This window comes from Copadichromis virginalis, unplaced genomic scaffold (assembly GCF_057382275.1).
Source record: "Copadichromis virginalis isolate Kocher_CV1m ecotype Utaka unplaced genomic scaffold, C_Virginalis_male_GT1.1 unmapped_scaffold_1, whole genome shotgun sequence".
NCBI classification, from domain to species: Eukaryota; Metazoa; Chordata; class Actinopteri; order Cichliformes; family Cichlidae; genus Copadichromis; species Copadichromis virginalis.
Genome location: NW_028188589.1, coordinates 5,813,906 through 5,833,933, shown reverse-complemented (window position 1 = coordinate 5,833,933; position 20,028 = coordinate 5,813,906). Strand labels below are relative to the sequence as shown.

The window sequence follows — 20,028 nt, the reverse complement described above, 5'->3', positions numbered from 1 at the left end:
AAAAAAACATACTACACTCTACATTCAGCATTAGATTGTCTACTGACAAAAGATACAATAACTAAAATTAGATTTGCTAGGCAAAGGGTCTATGAACATGGTGACAAACCTGGGAAATACTTAGAATACTTGACTGAGAAGAAATTAGACTTTTAGAACATCACTTCAATTAAAGATGTAAATGGAAAACAGTTTTTTGACAACAGCAGTAGTAATATTATATTTAGAAAGTTCTATGCATCACAGATTCAGACAAATACAGCAGACCCATTGGATGTATTTTTCACCCCTCTTAACCTTCCCAAGTTGTCTGAAGACCAGAACCTCAAACTGGACTCTCCTATATCAAAACAGGAGGTATTAGATGCCATCACATAGCTGAAGGTTAGCAACATAGTGGGACCGGACTGCCAATTTTTATAAAGAATTTGGAGAAATTTTAGCTGGCCCCCTGTTGAACAATTACAATGACTCTTTTAACCCCTTCAAGACCTACCTTAAAACCAAGACCGCCAGAGCTTATCTTTCTATTTTTACGTGCTGCAGTGCTTTTTTTGGGAGCATTTCCAGTTGCTATACATCAGTACATCAAAACTGGATTAAGTTACTTTATAACAATCCCTGCGCCGCAGTTTTCACAAATGGGGTGCGGTACTCGAGATACTGAAGGGAACCAGACAAGACTGTCCCTCTTTGCATAGAGCCACTGGCAGAGGCAGTACAAGCTCAGGCAGACACAAATGGTCTGTCCATAGGACAAAGATAGCATGAGATTACTCTGAATGCTGATGATTTACCTGTTGTGTTGACTCAGCCGAAAATGTCAATCCCCTCTCTGGTTGAAACTATTAACCTTTTAAGACCTACCATAGAACCAAGTCCGCCAGAGCTTATATTATACTTTTACATGTTGTAGTGCCATTTTTGGGAGAATTTCAAGTTGCTATTCATCAATACAACCATTATAGCCCAAATTTTAATAATATGTCTGCATTAAGTGAATGGTAATTACATAAATTGCAAAAAAGTGCAATAAACTACAAAAAATTGAAAATCATTTTTGTATTTTTAATATATATATTTCTAGTTAGAGAAATTTAAGAGGCTTATCCCTCAAAACTGTAAATACAAAAACGTTGCACAAAATAGTTTCCCACCACAGGAAATCTGTTTTGAGTGTCTTCACAGTTTTATTTTTGAATAAAAAATAATAATTACAAATTTGCAAAAAACAGCATGTGCATTAAAATAAACTATTTCCAGCAGTGCAATTTGAGTTCTAAGCATCCCAGAAACAATACAGAAATTCATAAAATCCAACATAACTTTTAAAAACACCAGTATAGGCTTATAAGGCCTCGAAGGTAAAAGAAAACCAAAACATTTCAGCGAAAATTATGTCACTTCCGGTTTTGGGCACGTAATGGCGGATATAAGGAGGTATCAGCTGAGCCCATATGGGTATAGTTGCCAATTGGGTACAACAGCACGCTCCTGTCTGGTTGGATATTGAGAGCTCTATGTCCAATTTCCGTTTGAAAAATTTGCTTTTTGTGGGAAAAGTTAAGACCTTAAAGATGTTCTGTAACAACCCACTCACATTATCTACTTTCAGAGTTTGGCGAATGATTCAAAAACTAGAAGGAAGGTCTCACTTAACATCTCTTTTTACTCCCTCATCTGATTATCCTCCTTTTTTGACTGGGACCACTGACCCTGGCTTTCGGAACTGTGCTGCGAATCGTATTTCTATCTTTTCTGACTTAATTGACAGGGCCAACCTTATATCTTTTGACCAGCTAATTAATAAATAAAACATTGATAGGTGCGAATTCTTTAGATATTTACAAGTAAGGGACCATAACCAAAGAGCTACAAAAATACTTAATAAACAAACGGTCTTTAACTATGAAAAGCAGATATTTCAGCCAAATCTTAGAACGTCTATGAAAATTTGTTGTGGCCTGTTAAAAGAATTTGGGCTCAAGGACACAACTTATTTAAAGAGGACTTGAGAAAAGGAATTACATATAGAGATTAGTGACGAGGCATGGAATGAAGTCTGAGAGAATGCTAAATCTCTGAGTGTCTGTAATAAAGTAAACTGTGCCCTAAATGTAAAATAGAAATGGGCAACCTCATGCACTGTCTATGGTCCTGCCGGAAAATGCAACAATTTTGGTTTGTCATAAAGCAGGGGTGGCCAACTCCAGGCCTCAAGAGCTGGCATCCTGCAGGTTTTTGATCTCACCCTGGATAAACACACTTGAATCAAATGATTAGTTCATTACCAGGCCTCTGGAGAACTTCAAGACATGTTGAGGAGATCATTTAGCCATTTGAATCAGCTGTGTTGGATCAAGGACACATCTAAAACCTAAAGGACACCGGCTGTCGAGGCCTGGAGTTGGCCACCCCTGTCATAAACTGTGAACTGGATAAGATCTTCACCACTGACACTGAATGCAATCCATTGCGCATGCTACTTGGATTGGCAAATGACAAAATCGGGTGGTAGTTTGGAACGCAGCTCTATGTACTGTTAATGTTCTTTGCAAGAAAAGGTGTCCTTTTGAACTAGATCAAGAACACGGCCCCATCTAAGACTAAATTGCACCGGACAGTACTGAAATATGTGTCACTAATTTGCTAAAATGCAAGTTACATAGTAGGGACAAAAAGTTTCATAAAATATGGGGCCAATTTATGCCGGTTTGGATATTTCTGCTATTTTCTTACAGGCCCTGGTATAATACAAGCACGTCACTGCTATTTTACATACGTGTATCGTTAATTGTATCTCATAATCAAAGTGTCTGGATTTTCTATTCATTTATCTGTATTCTTGAGCCAGGTTGTTTGCTTTGTCTGCTTTGTTCTGTTCTGTTGGTTTTGTTTTGTTTAATGATGGTGTCCGTGTAAAATATAAAACTCAATAAATACATGGAAGAAAAAAAAAAAACGTACCAATACTAATGAGACCTGAAGGGACATCTTCCATGGAGGAAGCAGAGTCTGGTGATGAGGGGAATGATTCATCTCCGGGGGCGACTATGTGGACCATGCTTGGTCCACATAGTCGCCATTTTCAGTGGATGATGTTCAAGATGTTTATATTAAGTTACTGTTTATACAGTGATTAGGATTGGGTTTGAAATTGTCATCAGTGGACAAACGTAAATCCTGACCTGAGAGTTTCCATTTTACAGTGTAGACTCTTGACTCCAGCAGACAGAAACTTCACTGAAACCTCCAGATCACAGTTACTCAGGTCCAGCTGTCTCAGACTACATGAGTGGGAGCTGAGAACTGAGAACAGAGTGTCATAGCCTCTCTCTGAGAACTTGCAGTGACTAAGTCTGAAAATGAAAGATAAACATTAAACAAACATTGTTGCTGAAGTGAACTGAGGGTGCACTGAATAGTTATTACATGTAACAATACTTAATTCTGTCTTTTCAGGAATCATTCATACCTTACTAAGATACAAGAAAAAATTAGGTTTATTAGCTAAAATACACTGCTAAAAAAAGAAAAATATACACTTATCAAGATGGTATTCAGTACAGTGGTGGCTCAATTCTGGTAGTTTATGGCAAATGCAAATTGGATTTCACATGCCAGGCAGTGAGGGGCGGGACCACTAAAGGATATCAGGCCCTCATACCACCATGATGAAGTCTTTTTTATGATTGTTTGCTCAGACTCATTAACACCAGTAGTCTGGTGGAAGTTATTTTGTAGCTCTGGTAATGCTCATTCTTGTTTGTAGAAAAGAGAAGATCAGTTTAAGCTGGTTTTGTCCAAATAAAATTAGCAGGTGCCTTGCCCAAAACAGGGATGGTTTTATGGGTGGAAACCAGTTACGTTTTTCCCCTCCTTTCTGACTTTGTTAGTCCCGCTGATTGCTTAAGGATGGTCTACAGCCCTGTCCAACTCCCTGTCTCCCAGAATCTCCTACATGCTCTTGAGAATGTGCTGGGAGACACAGTAAACCTTCTGTCAATGCCACATATTGATGTGTCATCCTGGATGAGTTGGACCAACAGTGCAATGTCCGTGGTGTCCGGGTAGCCTTAGGCTACCAGTATTGACATGGACCCTAATAAACAAATAAAAACAAAAGTCAGAAAGTGTGTGTGTGTGTGTGTGTGTGTGTGTGTGTGTGTGTGTGTGTGTGTGTGTGTGTGTGTGTGTGTGTGTGTGTGTGTGTGTGTGTTTGGAGGGGGAGGCACCAGAAAATCCCCTCCTGCTTTGGGTGTTATTTCATTGCTGCCCATCTAAGGTATATGTTAGTAGCATAGTATATTCTTATTGGTTAAATCTGCCAACTGATGAAAACACAATATCCTTTGATCTGACCTCAAAGTATTCACTTTACAGTGTGGAGCCCTAAATCCAGCAGTCAGTAGCTTTACTGCTGAATCATGCAGGTTGTTGTTACTCAGGTCCAGCTCTATCAGACTGGAAGATTGGGAGCTGAGAATTGAGGACAGAGCTTCATCGCTTCTCTCTGAGAGGTTACAGAGATGCAGTCTGTGGAAAAAGAAGACATTTAAGAGTCTTTTTTGTCATATATTAAAGAGATGTTGCAACATGCTGTAAATTTGTCACACTAACAATGAAAAATATTCGAATACAACAACAAATCAAAAAAGATTACCTTGATTTTCTTAGAATTTTAATTGACTGTGTTTATTCTTAAAGAGTTCTGAATATTGCTTAAACTTACCTGAGCATTTCCAGTGTACACCATGGACTTTCCACTGCAGCAGAGAGAAGCTTCATTCCTGAAGCTTGCAGGTCATTGAAACTCAGGTCTAGTTCTCTCAGACTTGAGGAGTGGCAGCTGAGAACTAAGGACAGAGCTTCACAGCCTCTCTCTGAGAGATCAGGAATACTCAGTCTAGAAAAAGAAAAGAAAAATATATTTTTCATATGTTGCACCTCTTACAATTAAATCAAATGTCTGACCTGCTGGCAGAGGCTTACAGTGCTCTTTGTCATTTTCCCAATTTAAATAGCTACGATAATTCAAAATAATTCTTACTAGTGATGGTAATTTTGATTCGTTTTACTGAATCGAGTTTTAATAAGTCACTCACCAAAGTGAATCGGGTTTTTTGTGTCATTTGCGTCACTGAGTCAGTTGACCAGAGAGTGCAAAAAATGTAGTTTCACTCAAACTTAATTTGCTTCTCTTTTCATGTATATCCTACTGCTAAGATGAGTGATTCTAAAAGAAAACAACTATTTTATGAAGAAAAAAAAGTAGCAAAAAACAATTTCTAAAGGGAACATTTTTTTGTTTATTTTTGTATTATTTTTATATTATTAGAATTTTCCCTAAATGTGTCAAATATCTATTTTCTCATCTAAATGTCCACTAAGCTGTTAGCCAGGGGGTGGTAATGTGCCTTAACATTGGTTACCAACCAAGAAGAAGAAGAAGCTGTGAACCAGGAGGGAGTGGGTGAGCGCGTGAGGGATTCGTTCGCGCTATGATTCAGCACAGGAAAGGAGGGGGTGAGTAGCTCAATGTGCTGTTAGCATGTTAGCAAAGCGATGCTACTGTCTAGCTATTCTAGCTATTGTCTTGATGTGAGCTCCTACTCAGGGTTTTTTTTCTTCCAGTTCAGAGCAGAAATGTTTTTGTTAAGATACTGGCTGTTGTGTTTTTCTCCACAATTTTTATTATAAGCTAAATATATCTCTACTAATGAAATTAGTTTGCTAACAGCAACAGGGACAAGTGAGTGAGTCAGTTGGGCTTTTGAATCATGATTCATGAGTCAGTAAAGTGATTCTCGAGTAGTGAACGATTCGTTCATGATTCGCGCATCACTAATTCTTACTGAATTCTTACTGCTCACATACTGGACCTTACTGCAGCCTCTCACAGTTCATCCATTTCATGTGCTCCTCACATACAAGGTCTTAAACAATCAGGGTCCATCTATTCAATTCAATTCAATTTTATTTATAGAAATCACAACAAATGTCACCTCAAGGCGCTTCATAGATACAGAGAAAAACCAGTGGCGACAGTGGGAAGGAAAAACTCCCTTTTAACAGGAAGAAACCTCCGGCAGAACCAGGCTCAGGGAGGGGCGGCCATCTGCTGCGACTGGTTGGGGTGAGAGAAGGAAAACAGGATAAAGATCTTAATGATCTTAAGTTCCATTTCACCCCATTCCCACATAGCAAAATTGGTATGGCCCAGATCTGGCCCACACAATGTTCTTACACATGGCCCACATACCACAAAGAATGACGGCCCTTTGGTGTACCAGTTCGGGTTTGCCAGAGGTGGCCCACACATGGGCGAGCATAAGGCCAGTTGCAGACCTGCTGGTGGTCCTTTGCTGGCCCATGTGTGGATTACCTCTGGCACACCCGATCTGGGCCACCAAAGGGCCGTCAATCTTTTTACTCTCCCAGATTACTCAAAGTGCTCTATACAATTCACCCTATTGGGTGTCACATTCACCCAAACACACTTTCACTAAACTAAGTACTTCCTAATTACATTCTAGTGACGAGATTTCCGGCTCTTTCGGCTCGGCTCACTAAAAAGAGCCAGCTCTTTCAGCTCCCAACTGGCTCTTCAGATTGTTTTGTTGATTTGTTTATTATTAACAATAATACAAAATTATTCACAAAAGGAATTACTGATGTAAAAACAAAGTGGTTTTATTTATATAAATATATGAGTGTTAGGATGCCTGGGTTGTCGACCCAGGGGTTTTGAGTTTATTATATTATTTATACTTTCTAGTTTTTGGTTTCTTTGAGTTCTGTCTTATGGCTTATGTCTCTGTCTTCTTTAGTTGCTCTGTCTCCCCTTGTCTAGTTCACGTATATATGTATCTTAAGTTCCTATATCCCCGTGTTCAGTCAGTGTTTGTGTCTGCCCTGTTCCCACGTCTCTGTTCCCTTTGTTATAGTGCCTGCCCGTGAGTCTGTGTTATGTTTCCTGTTTTACTTTGAAAATCCATGTCTGATGTTAATGTGTCTGGTTTTGCTTCCCCTTGTCTCGTTAGGCCTGATTTGCCCCAGCTGTGTTTCCCTCCTGTTACCCATTCCCTGATTGCTCCCTCTGTGTATTTAAGCCCTGTGTTTCTTAGTGTCTGGGTCGCGATCTACCGTTTACTTTGCTGTGTGTTTTGCCTGTCCACTGGTGTAAGTTTATTTTGAGTTTTTCTAGTTATGTCATGTTACGTTCAGCATTAAAGCTGTTTTTGTTTAAGTTCTGTCTCCGGAGTCTGCACCCTGGGTCCTATTCCTGTCTGCACACAGCCCCACCTAACAGAAGATCGCGACCAGAACATGGACCCAGCAGACTTTGAACTCCAGGAGCGACGCCGAGCAGCCTTTGCCCAGCTGGAGGAGGAACTCCGCTGGAAGCCATGGCTCACCCCTGACGTCGGGCGCATTTTCCATGGCACTCGGCTGGCTCTCGGCGGTCCCCGGAGCTGCCAGAAGTCTCCACCTGTTGCTCCGCGAGCACGCAAGATGCGGCCGTTTCAGTTGGGAGTCCTCCGCTTGGCTTCAGGCACTCACGCTCCGGCCTCAGCGTCACCATTCTGTGCACCGGAGGCTCAGTTGCTCACGCCGCCAGCTACCTCTGCCCGAAGGAAACGGCGCTCACGTCGCCGTCATATGGACACGTCTGAGCAACCTCCGGTGGTGAGTCAAAAGGACTACACTTTCCAAACTCCACCTGAGCCGTTGAACAGTAAAGACTATGAACTCACCTCAGACACTTTTGGGATTTCTTTTCTCGACGAGGATTTGGATTGGGAGGCCAGATTTGGTTTGAATCTTCCCACGCTAGTTCATCACAATAAGCATTCGTCTGAGATTTTTAGTTTGAGGTCTGCTCGTTGGGGTGGGAACAAATTAAAACCTGAGTTTGCCGAGTCTGTTTTTTCTGAGACTGTGAACACTGCTAAACCTAAGACTGTAAAGACTGTTAGACGTGGTGGTGGTAGGAAGTTAGAAAACATTTTAGAGGAGTCTGTATTTGCTGAGCCTGCTCCTTTGCACCATTGTGTTCCTGCTCCCAGGGCAGCTCGGGCCCAGCATTCCCCTGCACCTGTTTCAGTGCTTCAGGTGAGGGAGGCTGAGGTCCAGCTGGTCCCTGCTCAGGTGTCTAGGCTGGCTGAGCCTCTGCCTGTCGCTGCACCTGTATCAGCTCCTCGGGTGGAGACAGCAGCTGCCCAGCCGTTGACTGTGCCTGTCCCGGCTCCCAGGGTGAGGATGACCGGGAACCAGTTAGCTCCTGCACCCGTACCTTCTCCTCGGGTGGGAGTGGCTGGTGTCCGGCAGGTACCTGCACCTGTTTCTGACCTCGCTGGAGGCTCAGGTGAGCCCGTCCAGCAGTTTTCTGTAGAATCCATAGGCTCAGACAACCTAGCCCAACCATATGCTAATCCACCACCTCACGCACCATTACTACCATCTTTACAACAGTCGATACATATTAGACTTCTCTCCATAGCTCAGACATTAGCTCACCTATCGGCTCAGTCACCTGCTCAGTTTCCGCCTCAGTTGTTTGCTCAGTCACCTGTCTCCGCTGGAGGGTCCGAGGGGCCCGTTCAGCCTCCTGTCTCCGCTGGAGGGTCCGAGGAATCGCTTCAGCCGTCTTTTCACGCTGGAGGATCCGAGGGGCCCGTTCAGCCACCTGTCTCTGCTGGAGGGTCCGAGGGGCCCGTTCAGCCACCTGTCTCTGCTGGAGGATCCGAGGGGCCCGTTCAGCCACCTGTCTCTGCTGGAGGGTCCGAGGGGCCCGTTCAGCCACCTGTCTCCACTGGAGGGTCCGAGGAATTGCTTCAGCCACCTGTCTCCGCTGGAGGGTCCGAGGAATTGCTTCAGCCACCTGTCTCCGCTGGAGGGTCCGAGGAACCGCTTCAGCCACCTGTCTCCGCTGGAGGGTCCGAGGAACCGCTTCAGCCACCTGTCTCCGCTGGAGGGTCCGAGGAACCGCTTCAGCCACCTGTCTCCGCTGGAGGGTCCGAGGAATCGCTTCAGCCGTCTCTTCCTGCTGGAGGGCCCGAGGAGCCCGTTCAGCCGCCATTAGCTTCGGCCTCCGAGTCTGCAGTTCCGTCTGGTCCTGACTCTGCAGCTCTGCCTGGTCCAGCCTCCGAGTGTTCAGCTTTGTCTGCTCCGGAGGTCTCCCTGCTGTCTGTTCCTGCTCGTCCCGTCCGGCCTGCTCGTCCCGTCCGGCCTGCCCGTCCCGTCCGGCCTGCCCGTCCCGCACGTCCTGCCCGTCCCGCACGTCCTGCCCGTCCCGCACATCCTGCCCGGCCCGCTCGTCCTGTCCGGCCTGCTCGTCCTGCACGGCCTGCACGTCCTGTCCGGCCTGCTCGTCTCGTCTGTCCTGCACGGCCTGCACGTCCTGTCCGGCCTGCACGGCCTGCACGTCCTGTCCGGCCTGCACGTCCTGTCCGGCCTGCTTGTCCTGTCCGGCCGATGACTGGACGTCGTTGCCGTCATGGACAGCCCTCTGAACTACGCTGCCGTCATGGACGGCCCCCTGAACTACTCCGCCACCAGTGCCTCCCGCCCGGCCGGCCTCCTGACCTGCTCGGTCGCCGTCGCTGCCTCCCGCCCGGCCGGCCTCCTGATCTTCTCCGTCGCCACCGGTGCCTTCTGCCTGGCCGGCCTCCTGAACTGTTTTCTGGGCTCTTGGACCATCAGCCTCCGGGCTGCCCCCCTGAACTGCCCGGGATTGGACTATCGTGCTCTCAGCCTCCGGGCCGGCCCCCCTGAACTTTTTTGAGACTATTGCCTGGGCCTCTACGCCTTTCGTGAGCTCTTTTGTTTGTTTGCTTTTGGACTTTGCTTGGGCCTTGGTGCTGTTGTTTTGGACTTTGTTTCTATGTTTTGTTCTGTTGCTTTCCAGGCTCCAGTGTTTGCACTTTTTTTTTGTTTGCACTTTTTTTTTGTTTTGTTGTTTCTGGCTCCTTGTTTGGTTTGTTTCGAGCCCTCCATCCTGTTTCCCCCGCCGCCCACCCAGGTTGGGTTGTTTTTGTTTTTTTGGTTTTGATGTTTTGGTTTGGGCTGTCTGGAAGCCCTTAAGGGGGAGGTACTGTTAGGATGCCTGGGTTGTCGACCCAGGGGTTTTGAGTTTATTATATTATTTATACTTTCTAGTTTTTGGTTTCTTTGAGTTCTGTCTTATGGCTTATGTCTCTGTCTTCTTTAGTTGCTCTGTCTCCCCTTGTCTAGTTCGCGTATATATGTATCTTAAGTTCCTATATCCCCGTGTTCAGTCAGTGTTTGTGTCTGCCCTGTTCCCACGTCTCTGTTCCCTTTGTTATAGTGCCTGCCCGTGAGTCTGTGTTATGTTTCCTGTTTTACTTTGAAAATCCATGTCTGATGTTAATGTGTCTGGTTTTGCTTCCCCTTGTCTCGTTAGGCCTGATTTGCCCCAGCTGTGTTTCCCTCCTGTTACCCATTCCCTGATTGCTCCCTCTGTGTATTTAAGCCCTGTGTTTCTTAGTGTCTGGGTTGCGATCTACCGTTTACTTTGCTGTGTGTTTTGCCTGTCCACTGGTGTAAGTTTATTTTGAGTTTTTCTAGTTATGTCATGTTACGTTCAGCATTAAAGCTGTTTTTGTTTAAGTTCTGTCTCCGGAGTCTGCACCTTGGGTCCTATTCCTGTCTGCACACAGCCACACCTAACAATGAGGTGGTCCCTAGAGACAAAGCACATAGAAACTCCAAAAAGCACGTACGAATTCCAAAGCACATTTCTAGCGTTAACTGAACTTCCGAAACATAGCTAACTAGATCACTTAAATTACACAATTGAAAGCATATGTGTACTGTTTGCGTATTTATACACAAGCACTCATCCATCCATCCATCTTCATCCGCTTTATCCGAGGCCGGGTTGCGGGGGCAGCAGCCTAAGCAAAGAGGCCCAGACCTCCCTCTACCCAGCCACCTCCTCCAGCTTATCCGGGGGAACTCCAAGGCGTTCCCAGGCCAGCCGAGAGATATAATCTCTCCAGCGTGTCCTGGGTCTGCCCCGGGGCCTCCTCCCGATGGGACATGCCTGGAACACCTCACCCAGGAGGCGCCCAGGGGGCATCCTTGTCAGATGCCCGAACCACCTCAACTGGCTCCTTTCGATGTGGAGCAGCAGCAGCTCTACTCTGAGCCCCTCCCGGATGGCCGAACTTCTCACCCTATATTTAAGGGAGAAGCCAGCCACCCTTCGGAGGAAGCTCATTTCTGCCGCTTGTACCCACAGCTCGTGGCCATAGGTGAGGGTAGGGACGTAGATCGACCGGTAAATTGAGAGCTTCGCTTTTACACTCAGCTCCCTCTTCACCACAATGGATCGATGCAGCGTCTGCATTACTGCAGCTGCAGCCCCAATCCGTCTGTCGATCTCCGGCTCCCTTCTCCCATCACTCGCGAACAAGACCCCGAGATACTTGAACTCCTCCACTTGGGGCAGGAACTCATCCCGACCCGGAGTGGGCACTCCACCCTTTTCTGGCTGAGAACCAGGGCCTCAGATTTGGAGGTGCTGATCCTCATTCCCACTGCTTCACACTGGGCTGCTAACCGTTCCAGTGCGAGCGGGAGGCCCTCACCCGATGAAGCCAACAGAACCACATCATCCGCAAAAATCAGAGATGAGATTCTGAGGCCACCAAAGCGAAAGCCCTCCGCCACTTGGTTGCGCCGAGAAATCCTGTCCATAAAAATTATGAACAGAACCGGAGACAAAGGGCAGCCCTGGCGGAGCCCAACACCCACCGGGAATGAGTCCGACTTATTGCCGGCAATGCGAACCAAGCTCTTGCAATGGTTGTATAGGGATCGAATGGCCCGTAGCAATGGGCCAGACACCCCATACTCCCGCAACACCTCCCACAGGACACCCCGAGGGACACGGTCGAATGCCTTCTCCAAGTCCACAAAACACATGTAGACTGGTTGGGCAAACTCCCATGCACCCTCAAGTATCCTCGAGAGGATAAAGAGCTGGTCCAGTGTTCCGTGACCAGGATGAAAACCGCATTGTTCCTCCTGTATCCGAGGTTCGACTAGCGGACGAACTCTCCTTTCCAGCACCCTGGCATAGACTTTCCCAGGGAGGCTGAGGAGTGTAATCCCCCTGTAGTTTGAACACACCCTCCGGTCCCCCTTCTTAAAGATGGGGACCACCACCCCGATCTGCAGTCCACAGGTACTGCCCCTGATCTCCACGCAACATTGCAGAGGCGTGTCAACCAGGACAGCCCTACAATGTCCAGAGCCTTCAGGAACTCAGGGCGGACCTCATCAACACCAGGGGCTCTGCCACCAAGGAGTTGTTTAACTGCCTCAGTGACCTCACCCCCGCAAATTGGCAGGTCATTCCCCTCATCCCCAGACTCTGCTTCCTCCTCGGAAGACGCGTCAGTGGGATTAAGGAGGTCCTCGAAGTATTCCTTCCACCGCCTGACAATTTTCTCAGTCGACGTCAGCAGCGCTCAGCCAGCACTATACACAGTGCAGGTAGAGCACCGCTTTCCCCTCCTGAGACGCCTGACGGTTTGCCAGAATCTCTTCGAGGCAGTCCGAAAGTCTTTTTCCATGGCCTCTCCGAACTCCTCCCACACCCGAGTTTTTGCTTCAGCCACTGCCCGAGCCGCATTCCGCTTGGCCTGTCGATACCTGTCGGCTGCCTCCGGAGTCCCACAGGCTAACCAAGCCCGGTAGAACTCCTTCTTCAGTCTGGTGGCTCCCTTCACCTCTGGTGTCCACCATTTGGTTCGGGGATTACCACCACGGCAGGCACCAACCACCTTGCGGCCGCAGCTCAATGCAGCAGCTTCGGCAATGGAGACGCTGAACATGGTCCATTCGGACTCAATGTCCCCAGTCTCCCTCGGAATGCTGTTGAAGCTCTGCCGGAGGTGTGCGTTGAAGATCTCGCGGACTGGGGCCTCTGCTAGACGTTCCCAGCACACCCTCACTACGCGTTTAGGTGCACCAGGTCTGTCCAGCGTCCTGCCCCGCCACCTGATCCAACTCACCACCAGGTGGTGATCAGTTGACAGCTCAGCCCCTCTCTTTACCCGAGTGTCCAGAACATATGGTCGCAGGTCTGGTGATACAATTACAAAATCGATCATCGACCTACGGCCTAGAGCGTCCTGGTGCCACGTGCACTTATGGACACTCTTATGTTCGAACAGGGTGTTCGTTATGGCCAAACTGTGATTAGCACAGAAGTCCAATAACAAAGCACCGCTCGGGTTCAGATCAGGGAGACCGTTCCTCCCAATCATGCCCCTCCAGGTCTCGCTGTCGTTACCCACGTGAACATTGAAGTCCCCAAGCAGGACAACAGAGTCTCCAGGTGGAGCACCTTCCAGCACCCCCCCCCCCCCCCCCAGGGACTCTAGGAAGGCTGGGTACTCCGAACTGCCACTCGGCGCATAAGCACAGATGACAGTCAGGACCCGTTCCCAGACCCCAAGGTGCAGGGAACAAACCCTCTCATCCACCGGGAAAAACCCCAACGTACCGGCAGCAAGCCGAGCGGATATTAGAATACCCACCCCAGCCCGCCACCTCTTACCAGGGGCAACTCCAGACTGAGACTGGTTCCAGAGCCCAAGCCATGCGTAGAGGTGAGCCCGACTATATCTAGCCGGTACCTCTCAACCTCATGCACTAACTCAGGCTCCTTCCCCACCAGAGAGGTGACATTCCATGTCCCTATTGCCAGTCTTGGCAGCCGGGGGTCAGTCCGCCAGGGCCTCCGCTCCTTGCCGCCACCCGACACACAATGCACCCGACCCCTATGGCACCTCCTGCGGGTGGTGGGCCTGCGGGAGGATGGGCCCATGTCTCCTCTTCGGGCTGTGCCCGGCCGGGCCCCATAGACTAAGGCCCGGCCACCAGACACTCGCCCTCGGGCACCCTCCCCGGGCCTGGCTCCAGGGCGGGGCCCCGGTAACCCTATCCCGGGCAGGGTAAACTGTTCCCTCGGTGTTCTTTTCATAAGGGTCTTCTGAATTGCTCTTTGTCTGGTCACTCACCCAGGACCAATTTGCCATGGGAGACCCTACCAGGGGGCGAAAGCCCCCAGACAACATAGCCCCTGGGATCCCTGGGACACACAAACCCCTCCATCACGATAAGGTAGCGATTCAAGGAGGAGCACAAGCACTCATATATATTCAAATCAAAGGGCGATCGTGGCTCAAGAGTTGGCAGTTTGTCTTATGATCGGAAGGTTGCCAGTTCGAGCCCCGGTTCGAACAGTCCCGGTCGTTGTATCCTTGGGCAAGACACTTCACCTCCCACCTACTGGTATTGGCCAGAGGGGCCGATGGCGCGATATAGTAGCCTTGCTTCTGTCAGTCTGCCCCAGAGCAGCTGTAGCATGCCTCCACCAGTGTGCGAATGTGAGCGTGAATGAATAGTGGTGCTGTAAAGTGCTTTGAGGTTCTTGAAAAGTGCTATATAAATGCAATCCATTTTTATTAATTTTTTTTTTTAAAGTTCATTTACCTGTTACTACCACTCACCAAATCCGGTTGTTGGTACCTTGTGTAGCCACTAGGTAACAAAAGCCCAACACTGCACCTAGCATCCTGGAACACTTCTGTTGTGTTTTTACGTGTTTTGGAGTTTGTGCGCGCTTCTGGGTTTGTACGTGCTTCGGAGTTTGTACGTGTTTGGAGTTTGTACGTGTTTTGGAGTTTGTACATGCTTTGTCTCTAGCGGTCACCGGAAATATACTTTTATTCATTCAGTCCACATAAAATGTAATAAATAAATCATCCATCCATCCATCCATCCATCCATCTTCATTCGCTTTATCCGAGGCCGGGTCGCGGGGGCAGCAGCCTAAGCAAAGAGGCCCAGACCTCCCTCTCCCCAGCCACCTCCTCCAGCTTGTCCGGGGGAACACCAAGGCGTTCCCAGGCCAGCCGAGAGATATAATCTCTCCAGCGTGTCCTGGGTCTGCCCCGGGGCCTCCTCCCGGTGGGACATGCCTGGAACACCTCGCACAGGAGGCGCCCAGGGGGCATCCTTGTCAGATGCCCGAACCACCTCAGCTGGCTCCTTTCGATGTGGAGCAGCAGCTGCTCTACTCTGAGCCCCTCCCGGATGGCCGAATAAATCATATAATACAAAAACCAACTATTCACATTTCAACTTTTAACTATTTAAACGTTCAGCTTTTTCCTTTTAAACAAATTTAAAGTGAAACAACACAAAACCCTGCAAACCACAACACAATTAAATATACATTTAAATATGAAAACAAAAAGAAGATGCATATTCTCTGTCATTTAGGCCTGCATTATTAAACTTTCTTAATCCTTTATTTTCTGCAACTGAAAATAGTTGTGGATGATTACTATACCTTTCTATACCTTACTATACCTTATGAGGACATTCAAGATGGCGCCGAGGACGGCAGCCTCGGTACTGCGCTCTCTCGCACCTTTCTTGTTTCTGTTTATTTTCTGTGCTTTTGGTCACTCAGACCACATCACTTTCTCCAGAGATAAACTGCTAAGTTTATCTCTGCTAAGTGACGGAAGAGGCAGGTAAGTAACGGAAGTGACGGACAAGGTAAGCGACCCATGTTGTAGGTGACGTCAGACGCCGGAGATTTTGGTGGAGAAAAAAAAAGTAAATGGTAGCATAGAGTTTAACAAAGGTTTTTCAAGCTTCAGTATTACCAAATATACTAATCAATTGTCATATGTCATGACCCTGTGCCTTCTCGGCTGACTCTGTATGGCTACAAGTGTTTTTGTTGTGCTGCATCTCCCTCTCTCCCCTCCCGCGCACTGCGCTCTACCGGGGTGGAGTCATGACGGCTCCAGCCCCTGGCTCGGACACCTGCAAACAATCATCTCACTCACTTCTTAAGACGGCTGCTGAGAGTGCTTCCTCGCTGGATTATTGTGTAACACTCATTTCTCGCCAGCCTGAGGACCGCCGTTCGGTGAGCTAAAGACCGGAGCCCGAGCTACCTGAGCTTCAGTGGATTGTGTATATAGCCGTTCCCTTCCCGTGCCTGTGTTCCCCGGAGACCCTCTTCCTGTGCCCCCTCACTTGTATATACCCGCACCTGGTGTCTATGTGTAAATAAAATTGTGAACCTTAGTGACGGTCTGCCTCCGAGTCTCTCCTGAGCCTGACATCATATAACTAACATCATCTGTCCTATCACCTTTAACACCCTGGAGGACAACGGGGAGAGTTTAGATGCTCTCCAAGATTACATCGACCGCTGTTTTCAAGATTTAGTAATGAAGAAGGCTCAGGGTGCATCTTCCCCGGCCAAAACTGAGACGCCGTCATCGAAGAGATGTCGCCCGGCAGACTCCCCCGGTACAACATCGCCTGCCGGCAAAGACATCGCAGACATCCTGGAGTCAATCGACAAGCGATTGTCCAGTTTCGATGCGAGGCTGTCCCTGGTGGAGATTTTACACCGGGAATTTAAATCTCTGAGAGAATCCCTGGAATTCAGCCAGCAGCAGGTGGAAACGCTTGCCGCTGAAAATGACACGGTACGGGAGTCGGTCAAATCTCTCACCGATAACGTGACCCAGCTAAACATTGAAAATAAAAAAATTAAAGAATCCATTATCGATCTACAAGCCCGTAGCATGAGAGATAATCTTGTGTTTTCTGGTATTCCAGAATCTGCCGGAGAGGACGCAGAGGCAACGGTGAAAAGCTTCATTAAAATCCACCTGAAGCTGCCGGAGGACACCGTAAAGAACATCGATTTCGATAGAGTGCATCGCTTGGGGGGCGTGCGGTCGCGGACCGGGAGACCACGGCCTATTGTGGCCAAATTCGGTCAATTCAAACAGAAGGAACAGGTGAAGAGTCGCGGCAGAGAGCTGAAAGGAACGGACTTCAGCATGAACGACCAGTTCCCCAAAGAGATCCTGGAATGACGCAAGGTCCTGTTCCCAGTTCGACGTAGCTTTATCCAGAAAGGCTCCCATGCTGTCATCGGCGTGGACCGGCTCTACGTGGACGGACAGCTCTACTGCGACCCCAGCACCACACCGTGGTTATATTGACTGCACTCCAGATAAGAACCCGCTACACTCTTTTCTTATTAATTCACACTCTCTCCTTTAACATGGGTTTAACCTAGTAATATCAATATGATGTCATAGCAGATATAACACCGTCACCCTCCGTCATTGCTTTAATTGGAATGTTTCCGTTTCGTTTCTTTTTTTTTTTGTTGTTGCTCACAGTTCATGTGGTTTCTTTCTTTCTCTTGTCTTTCACTGCTGTGATCACCTACTTCCCCACTCACCTACAAACAACACCCTCTATTTCTCCATATTTTCACACCACGATCATGCAAACACATCCGCTCAACGGCAGCACATTCACAACAGCCTCACAGCACGCACAGACTTGCAGGACACATAAGCAAGCCACGCTTGTTCATATTAGTGAATATTCACACACATAGTCAGACTTATGGAGCCTCTCACCACACTTCTTTTTCTCTTTCTATTTACAAACAAGTGATGTTCCCACATCCTCTCCACCTGTCTAAACGAAACACCCAGCGTACATCATTAGACATACACACACAATTATGGGCATGCTGAGGTTTGTCACATGGAATGTAAATGGAGCTGGCTCCAGAGGAAAGAGGTTAAAGATATTTAACCAGCTTAAAAAACTACAGGCAGATGTTGTTTTATTACAAGAAACTCACAGACCTGTCACAGGTTTAAACGAACTTAAAACACCTGAGTTTCCTAACGTGTTTGCAGCCGGTTATAATTCTAGACAACGGGGAGTAGCAATTTTAATACATAAAAATGTTAATTTTACAGTACTCGATACAGTTATAGATCCAGAGGGTAGATTTCAGCTGTGAGACGGGCGCTGCTCTTGTGGCGACCTGCAGCAGGTTATTGGCATTTTATTTCTCTTTTTGTTTTTAACTTTGTTTTAACTCTGTTCTTAACTGTGGTTTTAACTTTTTGCCAAGATGGATCTTCTACACCTTAGTTTTATTGTTGTTGGCGATATTCACCTGGAGTCATTCACTCTCACTGACAATCACTTATACACGCGAGGAACTACTTGGATTACGGTGGTCCTGTTTGTCTATGTACGACTCTTCTAATGCTCGGACAGATGTGATTCTTGGTGAGGATTTATTTCCCCGGTCAAAGACTAATTTTGGAAAGCCCCGCCGCTTGAGAAAACGCGGAAAGAAAGGCGGCGTGCTTCAATTCAATTCAATTCAGTTTTATTTATATAGCGCCAAATCACAACAAAAGTCGCCTCAAGGCGCTTCATATATACAGAGAAAAACCCAACAATCATATGACCCCCTATGAGCAAGCACTTTGGCGACAGTGGGAAGGAAAAACTCCCTTTTAACAGGAAGAAACCTCCGGCAGAACCAGGCTCAGGGAGGGGCGGCCATCTGCTGCGACCGGTTGGGGTGAGAGAAGGAAGACAGGATAAAGACATGCTGTGGAAGAGAGACAGAGGTTAATAACAGATATGATTCAATGCAGAGAGGTCTATTAATACATAGTGAGTGAGAAAGGTGACTGGAAAGGAAAAACTCGATGCATCATGGGAATCCCCCGGCAGCCTACATCTATTGCAGCATAACTAAGGAGGATCCAGGGTCACCTGGTCCAGCCCTAACTATATGCTTTAGCAAAAAGGAAAGTTTTAAGCCTAATCTTAAAAGTAGAGATAGTGTCTGTCTCCCGAATCCAAACTGGAAGCTGGTTCCACAGAAGAGGGGCCTGAAAACTGAAGGCTCTCCCTCCCATTCTACTTTTAAATATTCTAGGAACAACAAGTAGGCCTGCAGAGCAAGAGCGGAGCACTCTAATAGGGTGATATGGTACTACAAGGTAATTAAGATAAGATGGGGCCTGATTATTTAAGACCTTGTATGTGAGGAGCAGGATTTTGAATTCAATTCTGGATTTAACAGGAAGCCAATGAAGGGAAGCCAAAACAGGAGAAATATGCTCTCTCTTTCTAGTCCCTGTCAGGACTCTTGCTGCAGCATTTTGGATTAGCTGAAGGCTTTTCAGTGAGTTTTTTGGACATCCTGATAATAATGAATTACAGTAGTCCAGCCTGGAAGTAATAAATGCATGAACTAGTCTTTCAGCGTCACTCTGAGACAGGATATTTCTAATTTTAGAGATGTTGCGCAAATGGAAGAAAGCAGTCTTACATATTTGTTTAATATGTGCGTTGAAGGACATGTCCTGGTCAAAAATGACTCCAAGGTTCCTCACCGTGTTACTGGAGGCCAAGGTAATGCCATCCAGAGTAAGAATCTGGTTAGATACCATATTTCTAAGATTTTCAGGGCCGAGTACAATAACCTCAGTTTTATCTGAATTAAGAAGCAGAAAGTTAGCGGCCATCCAGGTCTTTATGTCTTTAAGACATTCCTGCAGTTTAACTAATTGGTGTGTGTTATCTGGCTTCATGGACAGATAGAGCTGGGTGTCATCTGCATAGCAGTGAAAATGTATGCTATGTCTTCTAATGATACTGCCTAAGGGAAGCATGTATAATGTAAACAGAATTGGTCCTAGCACTGAACCCTGTGGAACTCCATAATTAACCTCAGTGTGTGAAGAGGACTCTCCATTTACATGCACAAATTGGAGTCTATTAGATAGATATGATACAAACCACTGCAGCGCAGTACCTGTAATACCTACAGCATGTTCTAATCGCTCTAATAGGATATTATGGTCAACAGTATCGAACGCTGCACTGAGGTCTAGCAGGACAAGCACAGAGATGAGTCCACTGTCAGAGGCCATAAGAAGATCATTTGTAACCTTCACTAAAGCTGTTTCTGTGCTGTGCTGAGCTCTGAAACCTGACTGAAACTCTTCAAGCGTGTAAGAAAACTTCGGAGGAAGAATCGTGTTCCTCTGCCTTCTATGATTCTGGCCAATGTCCAATCTCTTAGGAACAAAACGGATGAATTACAAGGGAATGTGC

At 47.1% G+C, this 20,028-nt stretch overlaps 1 protein-coding gene across 1 annotated transcript in view; it reads right to left on the bottom strand.

Moving 5' to 3' along the window:
- Nucleotides 1-20,028, bottom strand: part of LOC146679655 (protein NLRC3-like) — a 60,652-nt gene that overhangs the window by 17,147 nt on the left and 23,477 nt on the right. Inside the window, exons 3-4 of the mRNA XM_085450407.1 lie at nt 4,733-4,906; nt 4,363-4,536 (exon numbers count right to left, since the gene is read on the bottom strand). Coding sequence (XP_085306533.1) covers nt 4,363-4,536; nt 4,733-4,906 — 348 coding nt within the window. The remainder of the gene's footprint in view (nt 1-4,362; nt 4,537-4,732; nt 4,907-20,028) is intronic.